The sequence below is a fragment of the Podarcis liolepis genome, assembly GCF_965112155.1.
Source record: "Podarcis liolepis genome assembly, chromosome: 8".
NCBI lineage: Eukaryota > Metazoa > Chordata > Lepidosauria > Squamata > Lacertidae > Podarcis > Podarcis liolepis.
In genome coordinates this window covers 68,216,904-68,238,566 of record NC_139560.1, presented here as the reverse complement: position 1 = coordinate 68,238,566, position 21,663 = coordinate 68,216,904, and the positions used below count along the sequence as shown (strand labels likewise).

Below are 21,663 nucleotides of genomic sequence, written 5' to 3'. Positions count from 1 at the left end.
TTTGGAATGGTGAATGTGTGATAGCTCTATTATACACCAGACAAGTTTCTTGTTTTGTATATATAACAATATCTTTTTAAACAATCTAATCCCCAGGACTGCAAAGATAAATGTGGGGGGGAAGTATGCTAAGAAATACACTAGTGATACACACTCCCACTTCACACAGCCACAGCTAAATATTTTAAGGCCTGTTGAATTGAAAAGAAACATATTAAAACATGCCCAACCCTGCCATTAACTAGTGAGACTCAAAACTGCTTAATATTGGCCAGATCATGCCCTATGGTATTTGTAGCATTGCATGGATGTTATATTAGTATTCATGCATAAAAACTACCAGGGCAGGCTTCCTCAACCTCAGCCCTCCAGATGTTTTGAGACTACAGTTCCCATCATCCCTGACCACTGGTCCTGCTAGCTAGGGATTGTGGGAGTTGTAGACCAAAAACATCTGGAGGGCCGAGGTTGAGGAAGCCTGTACCAGGGCCATCAGGTTTCAAGAACAATGAGACAAAGAACCGCACCTCCAATTAAGATTTTCAACTCTCAGAATTCTGCAACCAAATATTAAGCTTTTTGGCAAATACAATCCATTTTCACCTTTTGGGAATGACATTACTTAGATAAATGCAATTTAATTGCCCAGATGTAATTTGGTTGCTACAATAGTCGTGATTCTTTGTTCAGATTTCATAAGATATTTTGTTGATGTTTCTGGAACGCAGTTTGTTAAAGGGACTTTCTCATTTTTCCTATGATATTGTTCTTCTCTTCTGCATCATATAATCCTTTTTTTCAGTAGCAGAGTACCGAGTATGATTTAAAGTTCTATTTTAAAGCTGAAGGACTTATAGAATAGAAAGAAGGTGATAAGTTTAGCACCCTGTGGGTCTTAACAGTTCACCAACAAGTGCTGTTATCCTATAGATTATTTACTGATCCAATGATGTCTGGTGGGATTTGTGCTTGTAACCCCCATTAGTGCTAAGAGCTATGTGTGTAAATTCCTCAAGCATTAGAAAGAGAACAGGCTCCTAAATAAATACTCTGTAGAGCAAGACATTTATAATTCACTGAACATAGTTAGATCTGTGTCCTCTCTCCACAGCTACAAATCTAACAAGGTTCTACACTGTTTTTGTCAGGCACCTCCGTTATCCAAGTGACAGCAACAGATGCTGATGATCCTACCTATGGAAACAGTGCCAGGGTAGTCTACAGCATTCTCCAAGGACAGCCATATTTCTCTGTGGACTCCAGAACAGGTAATTTCATTCAAGAGAAAAATCAGCCAAGAATGTGACATTTTCCATTAACTTTCATTCAGTATTCACCTTAGGCTTCATCTTCAAAATGCAAGTCATCAAAGACTATGCAACCCATTGTTTCTCAATAAAGCACCAAGAAGCGTTAAAAACATGAATGAGAAATGATGTGTCGAGTCCAGCAGCAATTGTAGGCTGGTGCGATGGAAAGGAAAAGAAGTATTAACTTCGGTGGACATTGCATTGGATCCTAAGTGTGGGAAATGACATAAATAAAATGAAGAAATACGCAAAATAGATAAGATTGAATGAATGTTGGGGGGGAAATCAGCAAAGTTAACAGTTGTATACGGGCTTCAGAGAACAATCTTGTGACCTGTATTAGCGGTCCCTCAGGGCCAATGTTATCAAAGTCTGTAGAAAAGTAAAATAGAAAGAACATGATAAAAAATTGACCTCATCAATCTCTAGGTGAAGATCCCCAGCCAAACCAAAAACTACAGTTTCAGCACTATACTGTGGGTTAAACTGAGAACAGGGCCTGGAAAACTTGCTGTGAACCTGATGTCAGCCAGATGCGAATGAAGCTGCGTAGCAACTTTTCACTCTTATGAGTGTGTGAGGATGCCCCATATAGCCACAATGTTGAGTATTGGGAGGGAGAAGCTGCCAGGGTGATCTGTGATTATTCACTGTCCTTTAGGCTAAGCCACCTTGTGTGTTGATGTGACGCTTAATAAACAAAACCCTGTAAATTCCTTGGATGAATGATTGTTCACAGACTTAATAAGTGTTAACAATCAAACAGCAAGCGATGGCCGCTTTCCGTCTTGCCAGTGAGCAGCGGTTGCGGCCCGACACAGCATCTCCTCTCTCGCCCAGATCCACAAGGCCATTTCAGAATGTTTCCCCAACCCCTTTGGCCGCCGTGGAGGCTCACGGGTTCCCGCCAAGCCCATCCTTCAAATGAGCCAATCCGCAGTGGCCTGGGAGGGGGGCTGGGCATGGCCATCTACTTAGCCTGGCCAGATCACTAAGCAGAGTCCATTCATTTTATCACTCAGCACTTAGGCGTGCTGGAATGGGGGACTCTGTGGCTGGGCATGGAAATCCAGTACATGCATCTGCTTTTAATGCAGTGAAGTGCAAAGGTTAAACTGAAGCATCAAAGGACTGGAATTATAAAGACTGTAGATATGATAGTTACTGTAGACAAGACGAACTGCATTGTATATGATTATAAAAATTTACCAGCATGTAAGATTACAGCGCCTTGTATGATAATAGTTGTTTTGTCACTACCACAAGTGTTGTGTCCACTAAAAGCCAAACACAGTGCTTTTGTTTTGTTGTTATAGTCTTTGTTTCTTAAAGAAGGGAATCTGAAATCCAGAGAGAAAGAAGTCAGATGCTAAGCTGAGAATAAAAATAAAGAGATCGACTATTCCACCAGGGTCCTTTGAGGAAAAGACAAACAGCAAGATAATAAAATATTACCCTAAAAGTCCAGAGAGGTTTAGCCCTAGGGGTCCATTCTTCTACAACCATGAGCAATAGTATTCAGCAAAGGTAGCAACTGAACTCGGACATTTTTGGCAAGGTTTATCAGAGAAACCTTGCTGCCACCTCATGTTCTATTTCAGTAAAACTCTCAGGAAGGGAAACTAACTGCAACAACCCTGGATGTTAACTATGGGGTAGTGAATCCTGCCTCTGTTTCCGTGTGCAACTTTTGCAGTGTAGCTCCGATTCACTGTCATGCATTGCATGCATATCCCTAATTGCAATTAGCTTAATTACACATCATGTTCCACATTCAAAAGCACAGGCATCTCTTGAAGAAGCATAATGAAGTTCTGAACCATTGTTTTGCATGCCATGCACAATTGGTTTAATTACATTAGAGCTTCAGTCACCGCTATAACCTGTTTGCAACAGCAAATATGCATTCTAATACCAAGAGCACAAAATCAGATATGCGCCTAATGATAGCATGACCACAGAAGAGTAATTATTTGAACTTCACACCATTCAAAGGATTCTAACTGATTAATCAATTGCCTTTCAAATGAATAACTGATTAATTTTCATTACCAACAGGGTGCCCTTTAAAAAAAAAAATACTGAAGGAAATTTGAAATAACTAAAAAAAGAAAGAAAGGCAGAAGTAGCAGCTAGCTGTCAATGTTAGGAGGAAAGGTTGTTTTTAACATTTTATTTTGTATTCTCTGTTGCAGAATTAAAATAGCCCTGAAAAAATAAACAGGCATGCCCTTATCTCTCAACCTAAAATGTGTCTTTTCGCTAATTCAAATTACTCAAATTTAGAATATATAAGAAGACAAGATGTACTTGTTTCCTACTGTAATCTCTGTATGAAGCAAAAGGAAGAACTAGGCTCTAGCCCTTCTTTCACTAACTCCCGAGTGATCTGTTCATGGCAATTCCTTCCGTGAATGACAAATTACTCCACCGACATGGCTGCGGACCAGCGTTGCATCTGGTTCCTGGTATCTTGAGAGTATAGTCCACTCTGATTCTGCAAAGAGGCATGCCTTTCTGGGTGGCTCCCAATAAACTTTGTTTTTCGTCTTGAAAAGGAAGCATTTCCCATTGAATACTCGGGTTAGTAAATTTGTTACTTTGTGTGCGTTATTCAATTAAATGCCTTTTTGTGTGTGTCTTTATTTTCCCCTGCCGTTTTCATAGGCTTAATTAGGACAGCGCTAATGAACATGGATAGAGAAGCAAAAGAATATTATGAAGTGATTATCCAGGCCAAAGATATGGGCGGACAGCTGGGAGGATTAGCTGGGACGACCACAGTCAATATCTCCCTGTCTGATGTCAATGACAACCCACCCAGATTTCCACAGAGTAAGTCTCAGCATTTGGGGGTGGGGGGCGGAGCTTCTCAATGGACATTTCTTAATTCCAGGGTATTCTTCCCCTGGTGCGCTGTTTTGTCGCTGGTGATGGTGAACAAAATGAACACTCCTGTGATACCCTAGAAAGCTCCATGCCTACTTTCTAAATTCCCTCTCATTTTAAAATTTAAAATATCACACTGCTCATCAATTAATTAAGCACTTGCATTTGAGGGGGGCAGGTGTTGCCTTCCATTGTTCATGTCCCTACCAACTTTAGTTTTCAGTCAAATAATTACACACTGCCATTTCCTCCTGCTGCGCTAGTCTGAAGTGCAACTCTTGAGTTAATAAATACTGCTGCAAGAGGAAGGAATTAATCGAAGCTACTGTGTATTCAAAGGAGCAAAGGGGAACCTTTTACTCTGTAGATTTGTTGGTTATGCATAAGTTTTGCTCTCAGATCAGCTTTGCCACAGGAAGAACGGATGGTTTGATGCGAACAATTTAAATATGCCCCCGATATGTCAAGAGAGCTATTGAAACTCAGCAAGGGGGATTTAAATTTGTTTGGATTTTTCTACACTGGAGTTGACCATGTGCTTCCACAGCCCAGCGTAAGGAACTTCAGAGTTTAAGGTTGCAATCCTAACTCTGCTTACCTGGAAGTAAGCCCCATTGAATTAAATAGGATTCACTACTGAATAGAAATAGTTAGGATGGTGCTGTCATAGACTTACTCACAGTGGCTACTTCATTTCATTTCTGTAAGTCTTGTAATGTATTTAGGGCATAAAGAATTCAGCCAGTTAGGCATTTTTCAGGCCTTTTGATTTTAAATGATTTGATATGATTTGATTTCCACTGAAATCAGCATGGAGCTTGCAAAGGCTTAATTTTGACGGCATTGTTCTCTTTTTAAATATTATTGAACTTGTTTATTTTATTTCACGATTAACATTTCCCCCCCCCCCAGAACATTATCAGATGAGTGTTCTGGAGTCTGCTCCAGTTAGCTCTACTGTGGGCCGTGTCCTTGCTAAAGATTTGGATGAAGGCATTAATGCTGAAATGAAATACAGCTTTGTGGATGGGGATGGACTGGATGTCTTTGATATTACCACCGAGCCTAATCGCCAAGTTGGTGTCATCACAGTGAGAAAGGTAACACACATTCATTCCTCAGCAATGTGCAACCATTACTGTAAATGCAATTTCCATTGCGATAAAATATTGTTATTGTAATTACCGTACTTTTATTACTACTTTGCATACCACTTCTACAACTAATACAACTAAGTCCATTGATAGTGCAATCCTATTCATGTCTACAGTGGTGCCCCGCAAGACGAATGCCTCGCAAGACGAAAAACTCGCTAGACGAAAGGGTTTTGTGGTTTTTGAGCTGCTTCGCAAGACGAATTTCCCTATGGGCTTGCTTCGCAAGGCGAAAACGTCTTGCAAGTTTGTTTCCTTTTTCTTAACACCGTTAATAAGTTGCGACTTGACTTCGAGGAGCAACTCATAGAACGCGGTGTGGTAGCCTTTTTTGAGGTTTTTGGTGATTTTTGAAGCTTTTCCAAAACTTTTCCGACACCGTGCTTCGCAAGACGAAAAATTCGCTAGACGAAAAAACTCGCGGAAAGAATTAATTTCGTCTTGCGAGGCACCACTGTACTCAAAAGTAGCCTCTCTTGAGTTCAATGGGACCTACTCTTGAGTTTAGGATAGGGCTGCCATACATCTGGGAATTGGGCAGGAAATTGGTAAAATGTCTGGGGAAAATTTATAGAATTCAAATAAAGGCCAAAAACTTAGATTTATTGGGGGGGGGGGGAGAAAGCTCAACAACTTTGTCTGGATTTTCAACTTGGGGAATATAGTATAGGATCCTAACTTAAATCAGTTTAAAATGGGTTTTTAAAAGAAGGGGGAAGCAATCAGTTGTACAAATTAAAAGCATTCTTGCATCTTTTGCATTCTGGGAGAGGCTGGCATAGGCAGAGTTAAAAGAACATCAAGTTAAAAGAAGCTGGGGGTTTTAGGGGGAAGTTTTAGGGGGAAAGGTTAATGGCCCCTTCCGAAGGACACGTTGCAAGTGAAACATGCCAGCAGGAATTCATTGCATGTGGTTGCAATGTAGCAAATAGTTTGCGCCCAAAGAAACCAGCATGTGAGCCATCCTTCTGACTGTCTCAGTTGTGCCATTACTCAGTTTTGTCTGCTCATTTAAAATTTTAATTATTTCTAAAGTCTGAAAAAAATCTCTTCTTCACTCATTCGTACTGTTCCAGGTGAAGTCCCATTGGAACGAATTCTCTTCCATTGGCTTCAGTGGGCCATTACATTTTCACTTGGACATGTAAGATATTTGATGCATAATACCAAAAATGTAATACACACACATATACATCTATCTATCATCTATCTATCTGCAAACACATGTATCATGTATTGTTCTTGAGGGATGTTCCTAGACTGGCATAGTTCCCTGCTGAGTGTTTGCTAGCAAACTGGGATTTGCTGTTGCTGACTGTGTTAATTAATGCATTCCTCCATTCAGCATATGCCTTCCTCAAGAAGATACAAATCCCCAAAATTAAAGTAAATATAAACTATCAATTTGTGCTAAAAAAAAAAAAATCCCAGTGCAGAAAACAGATTTGAACTTCTTCCAAGATAGCGTTTGCCTCTAAAACCAAGACGACAGCTTTAGAAGCACACATTTTGTTTTGATCAAAATCTGTGCCAGTTACAAGGATTCCATTTTGCTAATATTCAGCATTAAACTACCCATTATGTAAAAGTAAAGAGCGTATAACCATTGTATTCTTGGAAATTAAATTATCAGCAGGAGGCCTCATAATGCTCTAAAAGACCCTTGCAACCATTTCTAGATCCACTTTTATGAAGGTTCTTTGGACATTCCTAGGCTTCGCTTTGCTCTTGCCGCTAAGATTCTTTTCAATTATCATTTTATTGTTATACATAAAAAGTGCACGCTAAGTATCACTGCGGTACAATTATCGGCATCAATTTCCTTCGCATGTAAAACTGTATCAAGAAAGGGCATGAAAAACCAGCATGGAAAAGAAAGAATGTCTTCTGCAAAAGGAAGACGTTAGTACGGTTGCCTTTCACTACCAGATTCGCTTTGTGATAAAGCCCTCCCTCTAACGTTTAGGCAATAATAATAAAGGACTTAGAAGAACAGCCAAAACAGAATACACTTGAATGTCGCTAATTTCCGTGGAATAGCTAAGCCATGTACTTAACTCTACCACATTGAAATAAATAAAATTAATGGTGCTTCACCCTGGCTGAATTATAGCAATTAAAATATAATTAAATGCATTATGTACAACATTTTTGTTATATGCTCAAAGTGCTTAACACACATAGCTAGGTGTGGGGTATTAAACTGAATCCTGGTAAGACTCAGGTGCTGTGGACTGTGGGCTCCCATGTCCAGGATGTGGGCAGAAAGCCTGTCCTTGATGGAGTTGCACCCCCTTGAAGGAGCAGGTATATGGGGGGGGGTTGGGGGAGTGAGTGCTCCTTGATCCAGTTTTGTCACCTGAAGCCCAGGTGGCTCCAGTGTCAGGGAGTATCTCCTCTCAGGCATGGCTGCTTCACCAGCGATGGGCATTCCTGAATAGGAAAAAAACCTGACCACTGTAGCCCATGTTCTGGCAAATTACAGGCTGGACTTTTGCAACAGACTCTACATGGGGCTGCTCTTGAAGACTGTCTGGAAGCTGCAGCAAGTGCAGAATGCAGTGTCCAGAGAGCGGGTGGGAATAGCTGGTTGAACTTGTAAAACACCAGTGTTTTTGAAAAAATGCACTGGTTGCGAGTCAGTTTCTGAGCCCAGTTCATGGTGCTTATGCTGACAAGTGGCTTGGGACCCAAATATCTGAAAGACTGACTCCTTCCGTATCAACCTGTCCATGAATTAAGTTCTACGGGGGGTACCCTATTGGTGATTCCACCATAAGGGAATTCAAGAAGTGGTGGCATGTGAATGGGCCTTCTCTGTAGCAGCTCTGCATCTTTGGAAGGACCTAATTTGCAAAAAAAACCCGAAAAACCTGAGTTCAAAAGAGCAAAGCCTTCTTCTTGCTGTTCCTGTTTGGATTTGGGGGGTGCGTGTGGTGGACACATACTGGCGCCCAATCCTGGCTACTGCTGGAACTGGACTGGGGCACAAGATGACATGCTAGACCTGGCTATCCTCTGTGACTGCTTGCACAACCCTCACCTGATTATTACAATAATATCTGGGATGCATTTTGTTAAAATGAAAGCAGTAAAGTTGTGGGGCTGTCGTGTTCATCCAGCTGGTTACATACAATGTAAGTGATACGAGTTTAAACGGGAAGTGTTTTCTTTTAAAGGAATTGGGTGGTATGGCTCAAGATGTTCTGTCCAGTCTCAGAGGAGGTCTTCCAATGCTTTATTTCTTCTTTGTCTTCAGCCCTTGAACTTTGAGAGTAAGAAGAGCTACACTTTAAAGGTGGAGGGTGCCAATCCCCACTTAGAAATGCGCTTCCTGAACCTGGGCCCCTTCCGTGACACGGCAACTGTACACATCACCGTTGAGGATGTGGAAGAACCCCCACTCTTTGAGCCTAGCTTTTATTTCGTGGAAGTCCCTGAAGATGTGGACATTGGGACCACCATACAAATGATTTATGCCAAGGACCCGGATGTGACCAACAACTCCATCAGGTTCCTTTCTTTCCTTGTTTCTCTCTCCCCCCCCCCCCCCATCATCCTAAATATCCACTATGTTAACTCCTAGGATTGTTCTTGTTGCTTTAGGGGAGTAATGCAGATTCAGAAATTTATTATTCTTTATTTAATAGGATTTATATGCCACCCTTCGTCATAAGATCTCAGGGCAAGTTCACAGAATGAAATACAGAATTAGAACAAGTAAATAATTAAAACGAAACAATAACACACACACCCTTCACACAGACACATATAAAAGGCTGAAGAATATTAATCTGCCAGTTTCAAATAAATGCTTAACCTTAGATGCTAGCAAGGCTATACATTATTTTGTGCAGGCAAAATCACCATTTACTTGTCCTCTGTGAATCAGAGGCAAGATTTAAGAACTGGCTCTCTCCAGTGCATCCAGAGTTAATTAACCATTATCAATTTAGGACAGATGGTATTGAGTCTCTGTCAGTGAGGAGGTTGCAGCTTACTATTCAGGCAACAAAAGGATGGTTTAGGTGATCCCTGGTCAAAATAATCCCATTCTACCCTGTTACACTCTGATAATAATAATAATAATAATAACAACAACAACAACAACAACAACAACAACAACAACAACAACAACAACAACTACTACTACTACTACTACTACTACTACTACTACTACTACTACTACTTTTATTTGTATCCCGCCCTTCCCAGCCGAGACTGGGCTCAGGGCGGCTAACATCAAATACATAACATTCAATACATATAAAATCAAACAATAATTAAATTACCTCCTAAAAACAAGTCAGGATCAAATTAACATCTAATTAGATGGCTTTCCGCAGGATTAAAGTTGGGAACAGTAAATGTTCATCAGTATGTATTTACATGACCAGCGTAACATGTGGCCCAGTCTAGGCCTCCCACAAATTTCAGGAAACTGAAGCTCCTTGTCATGGAAGTTTTGCCTGAGGAAAGACATCTGGAACTGTCCAGAGCAACTGAGTAATGATTGCGTGATCATTTATTATGTGAAAAGAGGGGAAACGTGCTCTCCTTTCTTTAGGTCTCTCAATCTTACCGTAATGTCTCATCTTCCTCTCGAAGCAGGAGACTTTGGCCAAGGGGATGTGTGCAAATATGCAGCCCTTGCTATAGTTTCTTTAAAGCTTCATGGGCTATAGATAGAAAAGAAGATTTGGGATAGGTGGGTCTTCATATAGATGTGGAAATAAAGGGAATCTCTTTCTTGAAAGTCTGGTGAGCACAGTGATCTATTGTTATGCACTCTCCAGCTGCCCCGGGGCGGGTGACACATTCCAGGGGTTTCGTTTCCTTTGAGTGACAGAGCACTGAGGGCCTAGGACATTTTTGCTTCATTTATAAATATATAACCAGATAGCACAGGGAGGAAAAAAGGGGAACTCCTACAAGGTAGCAAATCTGCATCAGATGCCCAGACAGACTTTGCACACCAAAGCACTTCACATTCTGGCAACCCCCTGATGTCTCCGTTTCTGTGTCTTCAAAATAACAAACTCTTGTGTCTCTCACCACCACCACCACCACGTATTCTCCTGGGGCTTTCTACATGCTAAATATTGTGCTCTACCCTGTAAAATCCTCAAAGTTTGAAGCCTCCAACAGCCTTCACAGGATGTTTTATTAAATACAGACAGTGTGAACAAGAGTTCTGGAGAACTTGAAAGCTTGCTCACAACTTTCCGATATTTCAGTCTGCCCTATTAGATTCTCTTCCCCCCCCCCCCCGATAGACCAATGTGGCTACTTACAATTTTCGTATTATAGATGGTTTAATGAACAGATCTTAGTCTTACCCCATGATATGCCAGTAGTACACAGCTGAATTATAACTGATATAATTTGGTTTTGCGGGCGTCCCATAAGCACAATTCCACCGGAAAATGTTCGGGGATTCCAGTGGTTATTTCAATAAATAAGGGCAATGCTATGTTTGTCAACGGAATTTCAGAAAGGCGGGCCATATTACCAGAATGCTCACCGAACGCACCAGAAACTCTCAAATCCTCTTATCCCTGCCTTTCTTGACATCTGGATTGCCCACATTGGGAGATGCTGATTGCTGAAGGCATGGCCTGATTAATTCAGAATGACTAAGGGAGATTATGTAAACAGTTCAATGGACTCGAGTGCTGAGAACCAATTATTAATAATAGGCAAACATGTGCAAAGAATGCAGTAGAAAAACTCCACCTGTGCTGCATGACACCAGTGATTAATGTTGCACCACTAATCACAAGGCCATATTCAATTTCAGATACAAGTTAGCCCTAAACTGTCAGAGGAGAATTTTTTTTAATGGGCGTTTGCAAGACAGATCATTATTTCACAATCTAAAGCTTTTGTGTGGCTTTCCTTAATAAATCTAGCAGACTGGGGGGATACATCTTTATTTTAAAAGCGCGAGAGAGCATTCACAATGATGATTTTTCCTCCCTTCTTCTTATTCTTCAACTAAACAAAGCTGCTTCTTTCTTTGAAAGCAGTCCAACAACGTTGTGTGTCTTGCGTTTCCTTTGCCACGCGCTTCCCTTGCACAATTAGAACACGTTGGGTTGCGTCCCACACAGGTCTTCTGCTTGCACAACATACTTCCGCTTCCTTAATGGGACTTTACCCTCCCCTCCCCCAGCTCTCTGTAAACCCTCAAAATCTTCTCCAAAGAGTTGGGAGAATCTGTGGGGCAGATTTTGGGGTCATGCAAGGAACAGGAGCAAAGAGGAATCCCATTGTGTGAGCAGAACACCACTTGTGCAGCAGCACTGGCCACAAATTGCAGCTCACTGTTTGTATAGCACTCTCTACTTATTATTGTTGTTATTTACCATATTTTTCGCTCTATAGGATGCACTGGACCATAGGATGCACCAGACCATAGGAGGGGGAGAACAGGGGGAATTTTTTTTCTTGTTCTCCCCCTCTAAAACAAGGTGCGTTCAAGGTGCATTCACCCAAAGCCTCCAGAGCGCAGCGGGAGTTCCTTGGAAGGCTACCTTGGAAGCCCGGAGAGTGAGAGGGGTCGGTGCGCACTGACCCCTCTCGCTCTCCAGGCTTCAGTGAAGGCAACCTGAAGCGCGGAGGGGAGTTCCCACTGGGCTCCGGAGACTTCAGGTTTCTTTCGACCTGCTGTTTGGGGCTGACGGTGGGGGGAAGTGCCAGCTTCAAAGATCCCTGAAGCCTTTGGAGCGCAGGTCCCGCTGTGCTCCAAAGGCTTCAGGGATAGCTTTGCGCAGCCATCCCAAAGCTAGAAGAGCGAGACAGAGCCCTCCGTCTCACCGTTTTGGCTTGGGAACAGCCTTTCTAGCCTCTGCAGGATAGCGGGGTGAAGGCACCCCGCTGCCCTGCAGAGGCTTTGCTCGCAGCCACCCCCAAGCTAGAACAGCAAGACGGAGCGCTCCGCAGCACTCTGTCTCCCTGTTCTGGCTTTGGGCAGCCTGCATTCGCTCTATAGGATGCACACACATTTCCCCTTAATTTTTGGAGGTCAAAAAGTGCGTACTATAGAGCGAAAAATACAGTAAATGTGTTGGTCACTTTATTTTGACCAAGGCAGCCCAAAGCAACTTACAAACACACCCCACGTAGATACACTGAAACCGAGCTGGGGGTAGTGGTTGCATGAAAATCTTCCCACCCACTGCTAAAAGACCACGGATAGTTCAGGGCCAAAGGCCTGGTTTTAGAGGAAAGTTTTTGCCTGGCACCTAAAGATATATAATGTTGTCAACATACTTTGCATCTGTCCCCGCCCTACCAGATGCAACAGTGGGCCAGTCCTTATAACAACACAAGAGGGTAGGCCAGTTTTATGATTCTCATATTGCTAGTTAGGGAGACTGGCTCAGGCAGTCAAATGGATTTTCAAAAAATCATCAGTCAATCAAGCTGTGATACACATTTTAATACAGATGAACCCCAGTAGAGTGGATCCGATTTCATTTAATATTTTTGAATGATCCATTCTGCCTCTGTCTCTCTCTGCTCATTTCCCTCTTCTTGCCTTCCGCATGGAGGAGTGAGGGGAGACAGCAGACACAGAAGAGACCCCCATAATTTTGGTTATATGGAATTTTTGCATATGTGTGGCCCTTAGAACTGAATCTTCACATATGATACCACATGACTGTATTTCTCTTTGTCCTCAACCTGCTGTGTCAATTGGCTTATTTGGGTCTGGTGCAGGAAAAAATGTCCTATCTGCTCTCCAAATATTCATAATTTGGTAAACGTCACTCTTGTCCATCTTAGGTAAAGGAAAAGGGACCCCTGACCATTAGGTCCAGTCGTGGCCAACTCTGGGGTTGCGGCGCTCATCTCGCTTTATTGGCCGAGGGAGCCGGCGTACAGTTTCTGGGTCATATGGCCAGCATGACTGAGCCACTTCTGGTTAACCAGAGCAGCACACGGAAACGCCGTTTACCTTCCCGCCGGAGCAGTACCTATTTATCTACTTGCACTTTGACGTGCTTTCAAACTGCTAGGTTGGCAGGAGCAGGGACCGAGCAACAGGAGCTCACCCAGTTGCGGGGATTCAAAATGCCAACCTTCTGATCGGCAGGTCCTAGGCTCTGTGGTTTAACCCACAACGCCACCTGCAAGTCCTTGTCCATCTTCGTTGTCATTTATTTTCCTAAACTAAAGAAAGAAAGTCTCATACTCTCTTGCCTTTTCTCACATGAAGTTGCAACATATCCCTATTCATTTTCACTTCTGCAGCTTTTTCAGTTCTTATATTCATTTTCAGATCAGGTGAAAATAACTATTATACAGCAGTATAATAGAACAGAGAATTGTATTTATTATTCACTGTCAGGGGAGACCAAAAAAATACCTTCAAAATTAGTTATAACTGTTTTCAACTTTTCTTGCTATTCTAGTTGTTGTTTTTATTTAAAAAAAACTATTATTGGATAAAAGCAATCAAACAAATTATCAAGCCATGCTTTAAATTTAGTGTCTGAACTAGAAGCAAACCAGAGAATTAAAAGTTACTAATGAACCTGAACGGAGCCTTGATTAGGAATGATTTATTCCTTGCATATAATGCCTTCTAAATGTATACTTTTTTACAGGTATTCCATTGATCGAAGCAGTGATCCCGGGCGCTTCTTTTATGTCGACATTGCAACAGGTGCTCTGATGACTGCAAGACCTCTGGATCGGGAAGACATTTTGTGGCACAATATCACCGTCCTGGCCGTGGAGCTGAGTAAGGAGAACAAAAACCATGCAAATATGTTTGTTTCAACATTTCGGGCTGCTACACATTTATCTCCACCTTATCCTCTTTTCAATTATGTTTTATTGTTTGTTAACATGGAAACACAAGAGTTCAATAAGCACGTTCCTTACCCCAGTTATCTCCAAATGTATTTTACTGGGGTTCCAATTTAACCAGCATTTAAAGCCAACTCTGGCAGACTCTTGGGGTGATCCAATCCCATGGCAAGATCCACTGTGGATTTCTGGCTCAGCTGGCTAATTCCTGGTTCAGAGACCCCAACCGCGGCTCAGCCAAAGCCAACATAACTTGTTCAGCTCAACCAAAGTTTGCTGAGCTGAGGCCAGCGTAAGTCCCCAAAAGGGGGCATATTCTGGGGTGGGACCAGAGAGAGGAGACATAGGCTGGATCATAATCCCATTCAACTCAGTCATGTGACTTGGCAACCTGGCATAGAACACTTATTTTAAAGGCTTGTTCTCCTTCTGCCAGGCTTAGGATGGGGTTTGGATGTGGTACAGCTTTACACTGGCTTGCTCTACGCCAGCCTCGTGTGCATAGGACTGCTTCCTCGATAACTTCACTGCAGTTAAGAAACAGCCCGAGTTCAGCCTACACAAGCCGTATGACATGCATATTTATATGCACTGCAGTGGAAGCCACGCTTTGCATCTGATTGAGGGAATGAAAGTAGCATTTAATTTTTACGCTCCTAGGGAGGTCTGCAAATGAAATGTTTACTCAAACCATTAGCATTCAAGGGAATTGTTGTTTAATTTCTCTTTCTTGCTTTTTTTTAAATTAAAAAAAAATGCTGTTCAGATAAGAGCTAGCACACGCACTCTCGCCCCAAGAACTATTAGTAGCAAAAACAGATGCTCTGAATATTACAGGGCTTATCAGAGTAGAAAGCAGCATTATCAGGAAGGATTGAATGGCTCAGGGATTTGCTAATGAGCTCAGAGCCTTTCACTTCTAGGTCACTGGTTCAAAACCTCCTTGAGCCAGTAGCAAGCGACTGTTATCACCATCTGCTTGCTTGCTTTTTTTAGTGGCCTCTAGAAATAATTTTGTAATAAACCCATGTTTAGGGCAGGGAAAGCTGCTTACTAGGGTCTCAGATATGTACCGAAACGTAGGGGTCACTGTTGCTTGAGAACTACCGTGGCATTTCTGGGAAACCTTCTGCCCCCGTACATATTTAGAGTTTCGGTGTATGAAACACTGGCTGGAAATAGACATTACAGCAGACAAAAAAAGTTATCTGTGTCACATTCTCATCCGATGGGGGAGGAAATTAGTTTGGTTTGCATTTTAAAATGAACCTAAGCAATTCACACTTTCAGAAACACTAATCGTGCTGTGGGAACACTTTTCTATCAATCTGAGTCAGAAATTGTGAAGACGTTTGGCTCTTCAATTTTTCATACATAAATGCAACAAGCACTTTGTGTAAGAGACTCAGGAGCATTCCTAGGGACTGGGCAGGTTGGCCCTCACCAAAGGTGCAGGCTCGTGTGTGTGCACAAAAATCATGCCTCTCCACTCTGGCTTGGAGCCTGCCCAGCCATCCAAACGTTCTCCAGTTTGCTCCTCCGCTGTTTGGGGGAGGGCACCTGTCAGGGGTTTAGGAGCAGAAGCACGGGCAAGGGAGGAAACAGAGAGCGAAGGGGAGGAGGCAGAAGAAAAGATGAGTGACGACGACGACCCGAGATCTCCTAGTCTTTCCAGTGAATCAGAGGATTCACAGAAAGGAGCACCAGTGGCGAGGGCAAGGGGGGAGTCTAGGGGGGCACCCCAGGAAGACAGAGCCAGAGAGGACTCAGGGGGGAGCAGCTGGAAATCGGGACCAGCGTCACCGCCAGGAAGCAGGGAAGAGGAAGGGAGCCAGGGGGGAAGCGCTGGCAGCTCACCACAGGAGGGAGGACATGAGTCAGGAGTGGCCACACCTCCACAGGAGGGAGGACATGAGTCGGGGATGGCCACACCTCCATCGGGGAGCGAAGAAACGGTTGAGAGGAAAGTGGAAGGTTGGGCGCGCGCGCCAAGTTCAAATGCAGAGGAAGGCGGCGCAGTAAGCAGCCCCGAAAGAGAGCCAGGTCCTAAAGCCCGGCGCAAGGAGGCAGGAGGGTCTGGGTCAGCGTCAGAAGAATCCCGGAAGGAAGAAGCCCCGGGGGGTAGAGGGACCCAGAGGAGGACAGTCAGGAGGAAAAGGTGGAGCAAGGCTAGGATATTAAGTTGGTGCACACAGGGCGGAGACTCAGACGGAGCTTCGCCGACCTAGCTACTAGGCGTAGAGTTGCGCGCAGCAGCGTGAGAATGGAAACTGTAATTCAATAAAGACTTTTACTTAATGACCGCTGGCTAGCGTGATCCTCTGTGAGCTAGGATCTTCAAGCAGCTCTGACAGTAAGCTCCGTCTCCACTTGTGGGCATCTACAGCCTCGAGGAGGGGAGAGACACAGGTGCCTACTAGCAAGCTCACGAACGGCAGACGACATGACGGCTGAGCAGCAGATAGAGGAACTCAGAAACGCGGTGGCACAACTGAACGCCGAGGCTCTAGCATCCAGGAAGAGGGAGGAGGAAGCAGCCGCAGCCTGCAGGGATCTCCAGGTCAGGTTAGACGTGCTGACAAAGCAGACACCCCGGCAGGAGGGCATTGGGTTGGCGAGACGGACAGGCGGGCTGGTCTCTCACTTCGATGGGAACCTGCAACAGTATCCCAACTTTAGAGCCGACGTACTGTGCGCACTGCAACTGCTGCATAAAGACTTTAGAGATGAGCAGGAGAGAGTGGGGTTCATCATGTCCCATCTGCATGGGGATGCGAGAGCATGGCTACGCAATTTATGGAGAGATAAGGATCCGGCGCTACAGAATGCAGATGCCTTTATTAAAGCAATGGATGGGTGTTTTTTATCAAGTATTGACGTGGATCTTGCACGGAAGGAGGTGCATGGGCTGAGACAAGGGAGGGCCAGCGTCAGGCAGTACCATGCCCGCTTTTTCGCCTTGGTCAGTGCCCTGGAATGGGACAGAGATTCGGCTCCTGTAAGAGACCTCTTTTGGGAGGGGCTGCATAACTCGATTAAAGATGAGATCGCCAGGGGGGAGAGACCCCGAACCACCCAGGAGGTCGTTCAGAGGGCACTGGCAGTGGGGGTGAGGCTGGAAGGACGTCCGTGGAACAGGGACGAAGGGCGTGGAGGGCGCGAACCAGCCGGGGGCCCCTCCTTCTTTCCCAGGGAAGCAGCGCGGGCGCAATCCACGCCTCCGCCAGGAGGAGGAGCCGAACCTATGGAGGTGGGAGGTGCAAGGGCTCAGTCAGCAACCAGAGCCCTAGCACCAGCAGCAGTGAAAGCGAAGCCTCCTAGAGGGAACAGGAAGTGTTACGTCTGTGAGGAGCCAGGGCATATGGCAAAAGAGTGTCCCCAGAGGCCCCACAAGCTCACTGCAGCCTCAGCAATGGTGACTGCAGCAACACAGCAAGGAGGACCACAGCAGGGAAACGAGGCTGTCTGGCTGGAGGAAGAGGCACTGGGGCCCAGCCAGACGTGTTAGTGACGCAGTCCCCAGCGATTTTACAGCCCGTGAACCCCCTCCCGCCCAAACCAGTAGTGAGGCTCACAGCGTCTCTCCAACTGCCCAATGGAATCACCATGGACGTGCCAATCACCATTGACTCAGGCAGCAATGCGGACTTTATAGGGCAGGACTTTGTCGACAGGCACGCTGTGCAGTTGCTGCCGGCCACACTGCCCCTGCAGGTTGTCACGGTGGATGGCAGGGAGCTGCTCGGGGGGCAAGTGGTGAAGCAGACGCCACCAATGGTGATGCGACTTGGGAATCACAGAGAAATCATCAGCTTCAACGTCACTCGACTATCTGACACGCCCATTGTATTGGGCATGAGTTGGCTGGACAAGCACAGCCCAGCGATGGCTTGGTACCAGAGGCAGCTGACCTTCGGCTCTTCCTTTTGTGCTGAACACTGCATCGTGCCCAGGCAGGAAGGAGAGGAAGAGGAGTCACAGCTGCTGCTAGGCACGCTGCAAGCGATTCCACACAAGTACGCTGAATTTTTGGAAGTTTTCTGCGAGAAGGAGGCAGACAGGCTACCCCCTCACAGACCATATGACTGCAAAATTGACCTGCTGCCGGGGGCGGCGCTGCCTAAAGGGAAACTGTATTCCATGTCAGAGGACGAACTGCAGGAACTCAAAGAGTTCATTGACCATAATTTGCAACGCGGCTTCATCCGGGAGTCCAGGGCAGTGGGGGGCAGTCCCGTATTCTTTGTTAAGAAGCGGGACACGCCCCAGAAAAGACTGGTAGTGGATTACAGGATTTTGAACAGTCTGACGAGGCCATCGGACTTCCCCATGCCCCGTATTGACGACCTCCTCGCAAAGGTACGGAAGGGCAGAGTGTTCACCAAGTTGGACCTGCGGGGGGCGTACAACCTCATTCGCATGCAGGAAGGAGATGAGTGGAAGACAGCCATGTTCACGCCACTGGGGACCTACGAATATAGAGTTATGCCTTTTGGATTGCAAAATGGCTCCCACGTTTTTCAAGCGTTTATGCATCACGTGTTGGCGGGACTTCTCTACAAGACGTGCGTCTGTTTCTTAGATGACATCCTGATCTTTTCGGAGTCGCAGCAGGAGCATGACGGACACGTCAAGGAAGTGCTGAGCAGGCTAAAGCAACATAGGCTCTACGCCAAGCTGGAGAAGTGCCAATTTGATGTGCCGGAGGTGGATTTTCTGGGCTACAAGCTGTCTGACAAGGGGCTCGCCATGGACAGCGCCAAGGTTCGAGCGGTGTTGGATTGGAAGAGTCCGCGCAACCGGAAGGAGGTCCAACGGTTTGTCGGCTTTGCGAACTTCTATCGCAAGTTTATCAAGGGCTTCGCGATGCAGACAGCGGCCATCACTGACACGCTTAGCTCCAAGAAGTTCGTTTGGACAGCGCAGGCGGAGCAGTCCTTTCAGGCACTCAAGCGTCTCTTCGCGTCGGAAGAGCAGCTGCTTCATGTCAACCCCAGCAAGCCGATGAGGGTGGAGACAGACGCCTCGGACAGAGCCGTGGGGGCGGTCCTGTTGCAGAAAGACCCGCAGGGGGTGTGGCGACCGGGAGCGTTTTACTCCAGGAAGCTCAGCAAGTCCGAACAGAACTACACCATCTGGGACAGGGAGTTGCTGGCCATTCACGCAGCGTTCAAGGCGTGGAGGCACTTTCTGATCGGCGCCAAGCACACGGTGCAGGTTTGCACGGACCACAAGAATCTAGAGCACTGGCGCACGGCACAGTTCCTGAACCAGAGGCAGATACGTTGGGCTGAGTTCTTTGCAAACTTCGACTTCCGAATAGAGTATGTCCCGGGGGACACCAACATCATGGCAGACGCTCTCTCCCGTAAGCCACAGTATCTGGAGGACGCAACGCCAGCGGCCGCCATGCACATCTTCGCACCAGCAGTGTGGGCGTGCGCCGCGGCGACCGTGGACCTAGAGGCGGTGCGACGTGCGTTGCAGGAGGACTCCTTCGCACAAGCAAAGATGGCAGAGGTGCAAAGGGGCAAGGCAGCGGCCGACGGTTTCCGGCTACGAGATGGATTGCTCATCCGAAAAGGGGCCATCTACGTGCCGGGAGACGAACTTCGAGCCAAGGTGCTGCAGCAGCTGCACGACGCGCCCACGGCCGGGCACTTTGGCAAGGAGAAGACGGTGGAATTAGTAGCCAGGGATTTCTGGTGGCCTGGAATGAGAGGGGAGGTCGCAGACTACGTGGCGAGGTGCGACACCTGCCAGAGAGCCAAACCAGTGCACAAACCGCCGGCCGGACTGTTGGAACCGCTGCAAACTCCGGTCGAACCTTGGGAAAGGGTGGCTCTGGACTTTGTCACGGATCTGCCCAGCTCAAGGGGCAAGACGGCAGTGCTGGTGGTGGTGGACCTGTTTTCCAAGATGGCGCATTTCATTCCGTGTGCGAAGGTGGCCACGGCGGAGCAAACCGCCAAACTGTTCATAGACCACGTGTTCAAGGTTCATGGTCTGCCACGGTCTATTCTGTCCGACCGGGGGCGGCAGTTCATCTCGAATTTCTGGCAGAAGCTGATGGGCTTCCTGAACGTCAAGATCAACCTGGCGTCGGCGAGACACCCGCAGACCAACGGGCAAGCGGAGCGGGTCAATGCCATCATGCAGCAGTACCTGAGATGTTATGCAAATCAACAGCCTGCGACGTGGGTGGATTACCTACCGCTTGCCGAGTTCGCCTACAACAACACGAAGCACGTGTCCACGGGGGTCACGCCGTTCTTCGCCAACAACGGGAGGCACCCCAGAACCTTCCCGGGACTGGAAAGAATGGGGGAGGGGGAGCCGCAGACAGCAGATGCGTTCGCGTCGGAGCTGCAGGAGGTCCACGATCAGCTGAGGCGCCACCTGGAGCTGGCCAAGCACGCATACAAGGTACAAGCGGACAAGCACAGAAGGGTTGGCGAAGAGCTCCACGTGGGAGACTGGGTTTGGTTAGCAGCCCACGCAGTGCCGGCCAGGTCGTTGGCCAAGAAGAAACTAGGGCATAAGCAACTGGGGCCCTACCAAGTCGAAGAGCAGGTCAACCCGGTAGCTTTCAGACTGGCACTTCCGGAGGGTTCCAGAATGCATCCGGTATTCCACAGATCGGTGCTCACTCCCTACAAGGCACCGCACAGGTTCCAGGAACCCGGAACAGCGCCGAGTCCGGTCAGAGACAGAACAGGGCACGCGGAAGTGGCACAGAAGGAGCGCATCAACGAAGTCACTGAGATTTTGGACTCCAGATGGGGGGAAGAGGGGGTAGAATACTTTCTCGCCAAGGAGGGCACCCCGGCCAGTGCGAACAGCTGGGTGCCGGGCTACGCCTTGGACGAACCTCTCCTCAAAGACGAGTTTCATGCCCTCTTTCCCCATAGACCTATGCCAGCAGAATATTTTGACGACTGGCTTTTCACGCCCACACTTTCGGCCAGCACTTTCCGGGGGTTCGACTCGGACGAGGACCCGACACAAGACGTCCGTTCCCCGGAGGGGTCACCCTCGGGATCTGCATCAGAACCCTCGTATTGGTGGGACGATAGGCCAGAGGAGCAGTGGCGCAGACGGTGGCTGGAAGGCCCAGGACGAGCAACACCGACAGGAGGAAGTGAGGGAGAGACGGACATGGACGTTTTCGGGGACGACCCTGGTTTCGAGCACGGCGGCACAGAGATGGAAGCGGAGGTGACTGTCGTCGACGAGAGCGGGGAGGAAGACCCGGGAGACTTCAGATGGAGGCCTGCCACGGGAAGCGACCGATACCCGACGTTCGTCCCTTTGCAACAGCAGCCCCCAGCTCCAGCACCGGAAGGAGGGGAGGGGGGAATGGGGGGCTTCGAGGGGGGGATGGATGTCAGGGGTTTAGGAGCAGAAGCACGGGCAAGGGAGGAAACAGAGAGCGAAGGGGAGGAGGCAGAAGAAAAGATGAGTGACGACGACGACCCGAGATCTCCTAG

The 21,663-nt window shown here is 46.6% G+C and overlaps 1 protein-coding gene across 4 annotated transcripts in view; it reads left to right on the top strand.

The window, feature by feature from the left end:
* Positions 1-21,663, top strand: part of CDH20 (cadherin 20) — a 155,331-nt gene that overhangs the window by 119,274 nt on the left and 14,394 nt on the right. For all 4 annotated transcript variants that reach the window (XM_083519252.1, XM_083519249.1, XM_083519251.1 and 1 more), the window contains exons 4-8: positions 1,149-1,268; positions 3,978-4,145; positions 5,112-5,299; positions 8,613-8,866; positions 13,969-14,105. In XM_083519252.1, the coding sequence (XP_083375378.1) occupies positions 1,149-1,268; positions 3,978-4,145; positions 5,112-5,299; positions 8,613-8,866; positions 13,969-14,105 (867 nt within the window). The remainder of the gene's footprint in view (positions 1-1,148; positions 1,269-3,977; positions 4,146-5,111; positions 5,300-8,612; positions 8,867-13,968; positions 14,106-21,663) is intronic.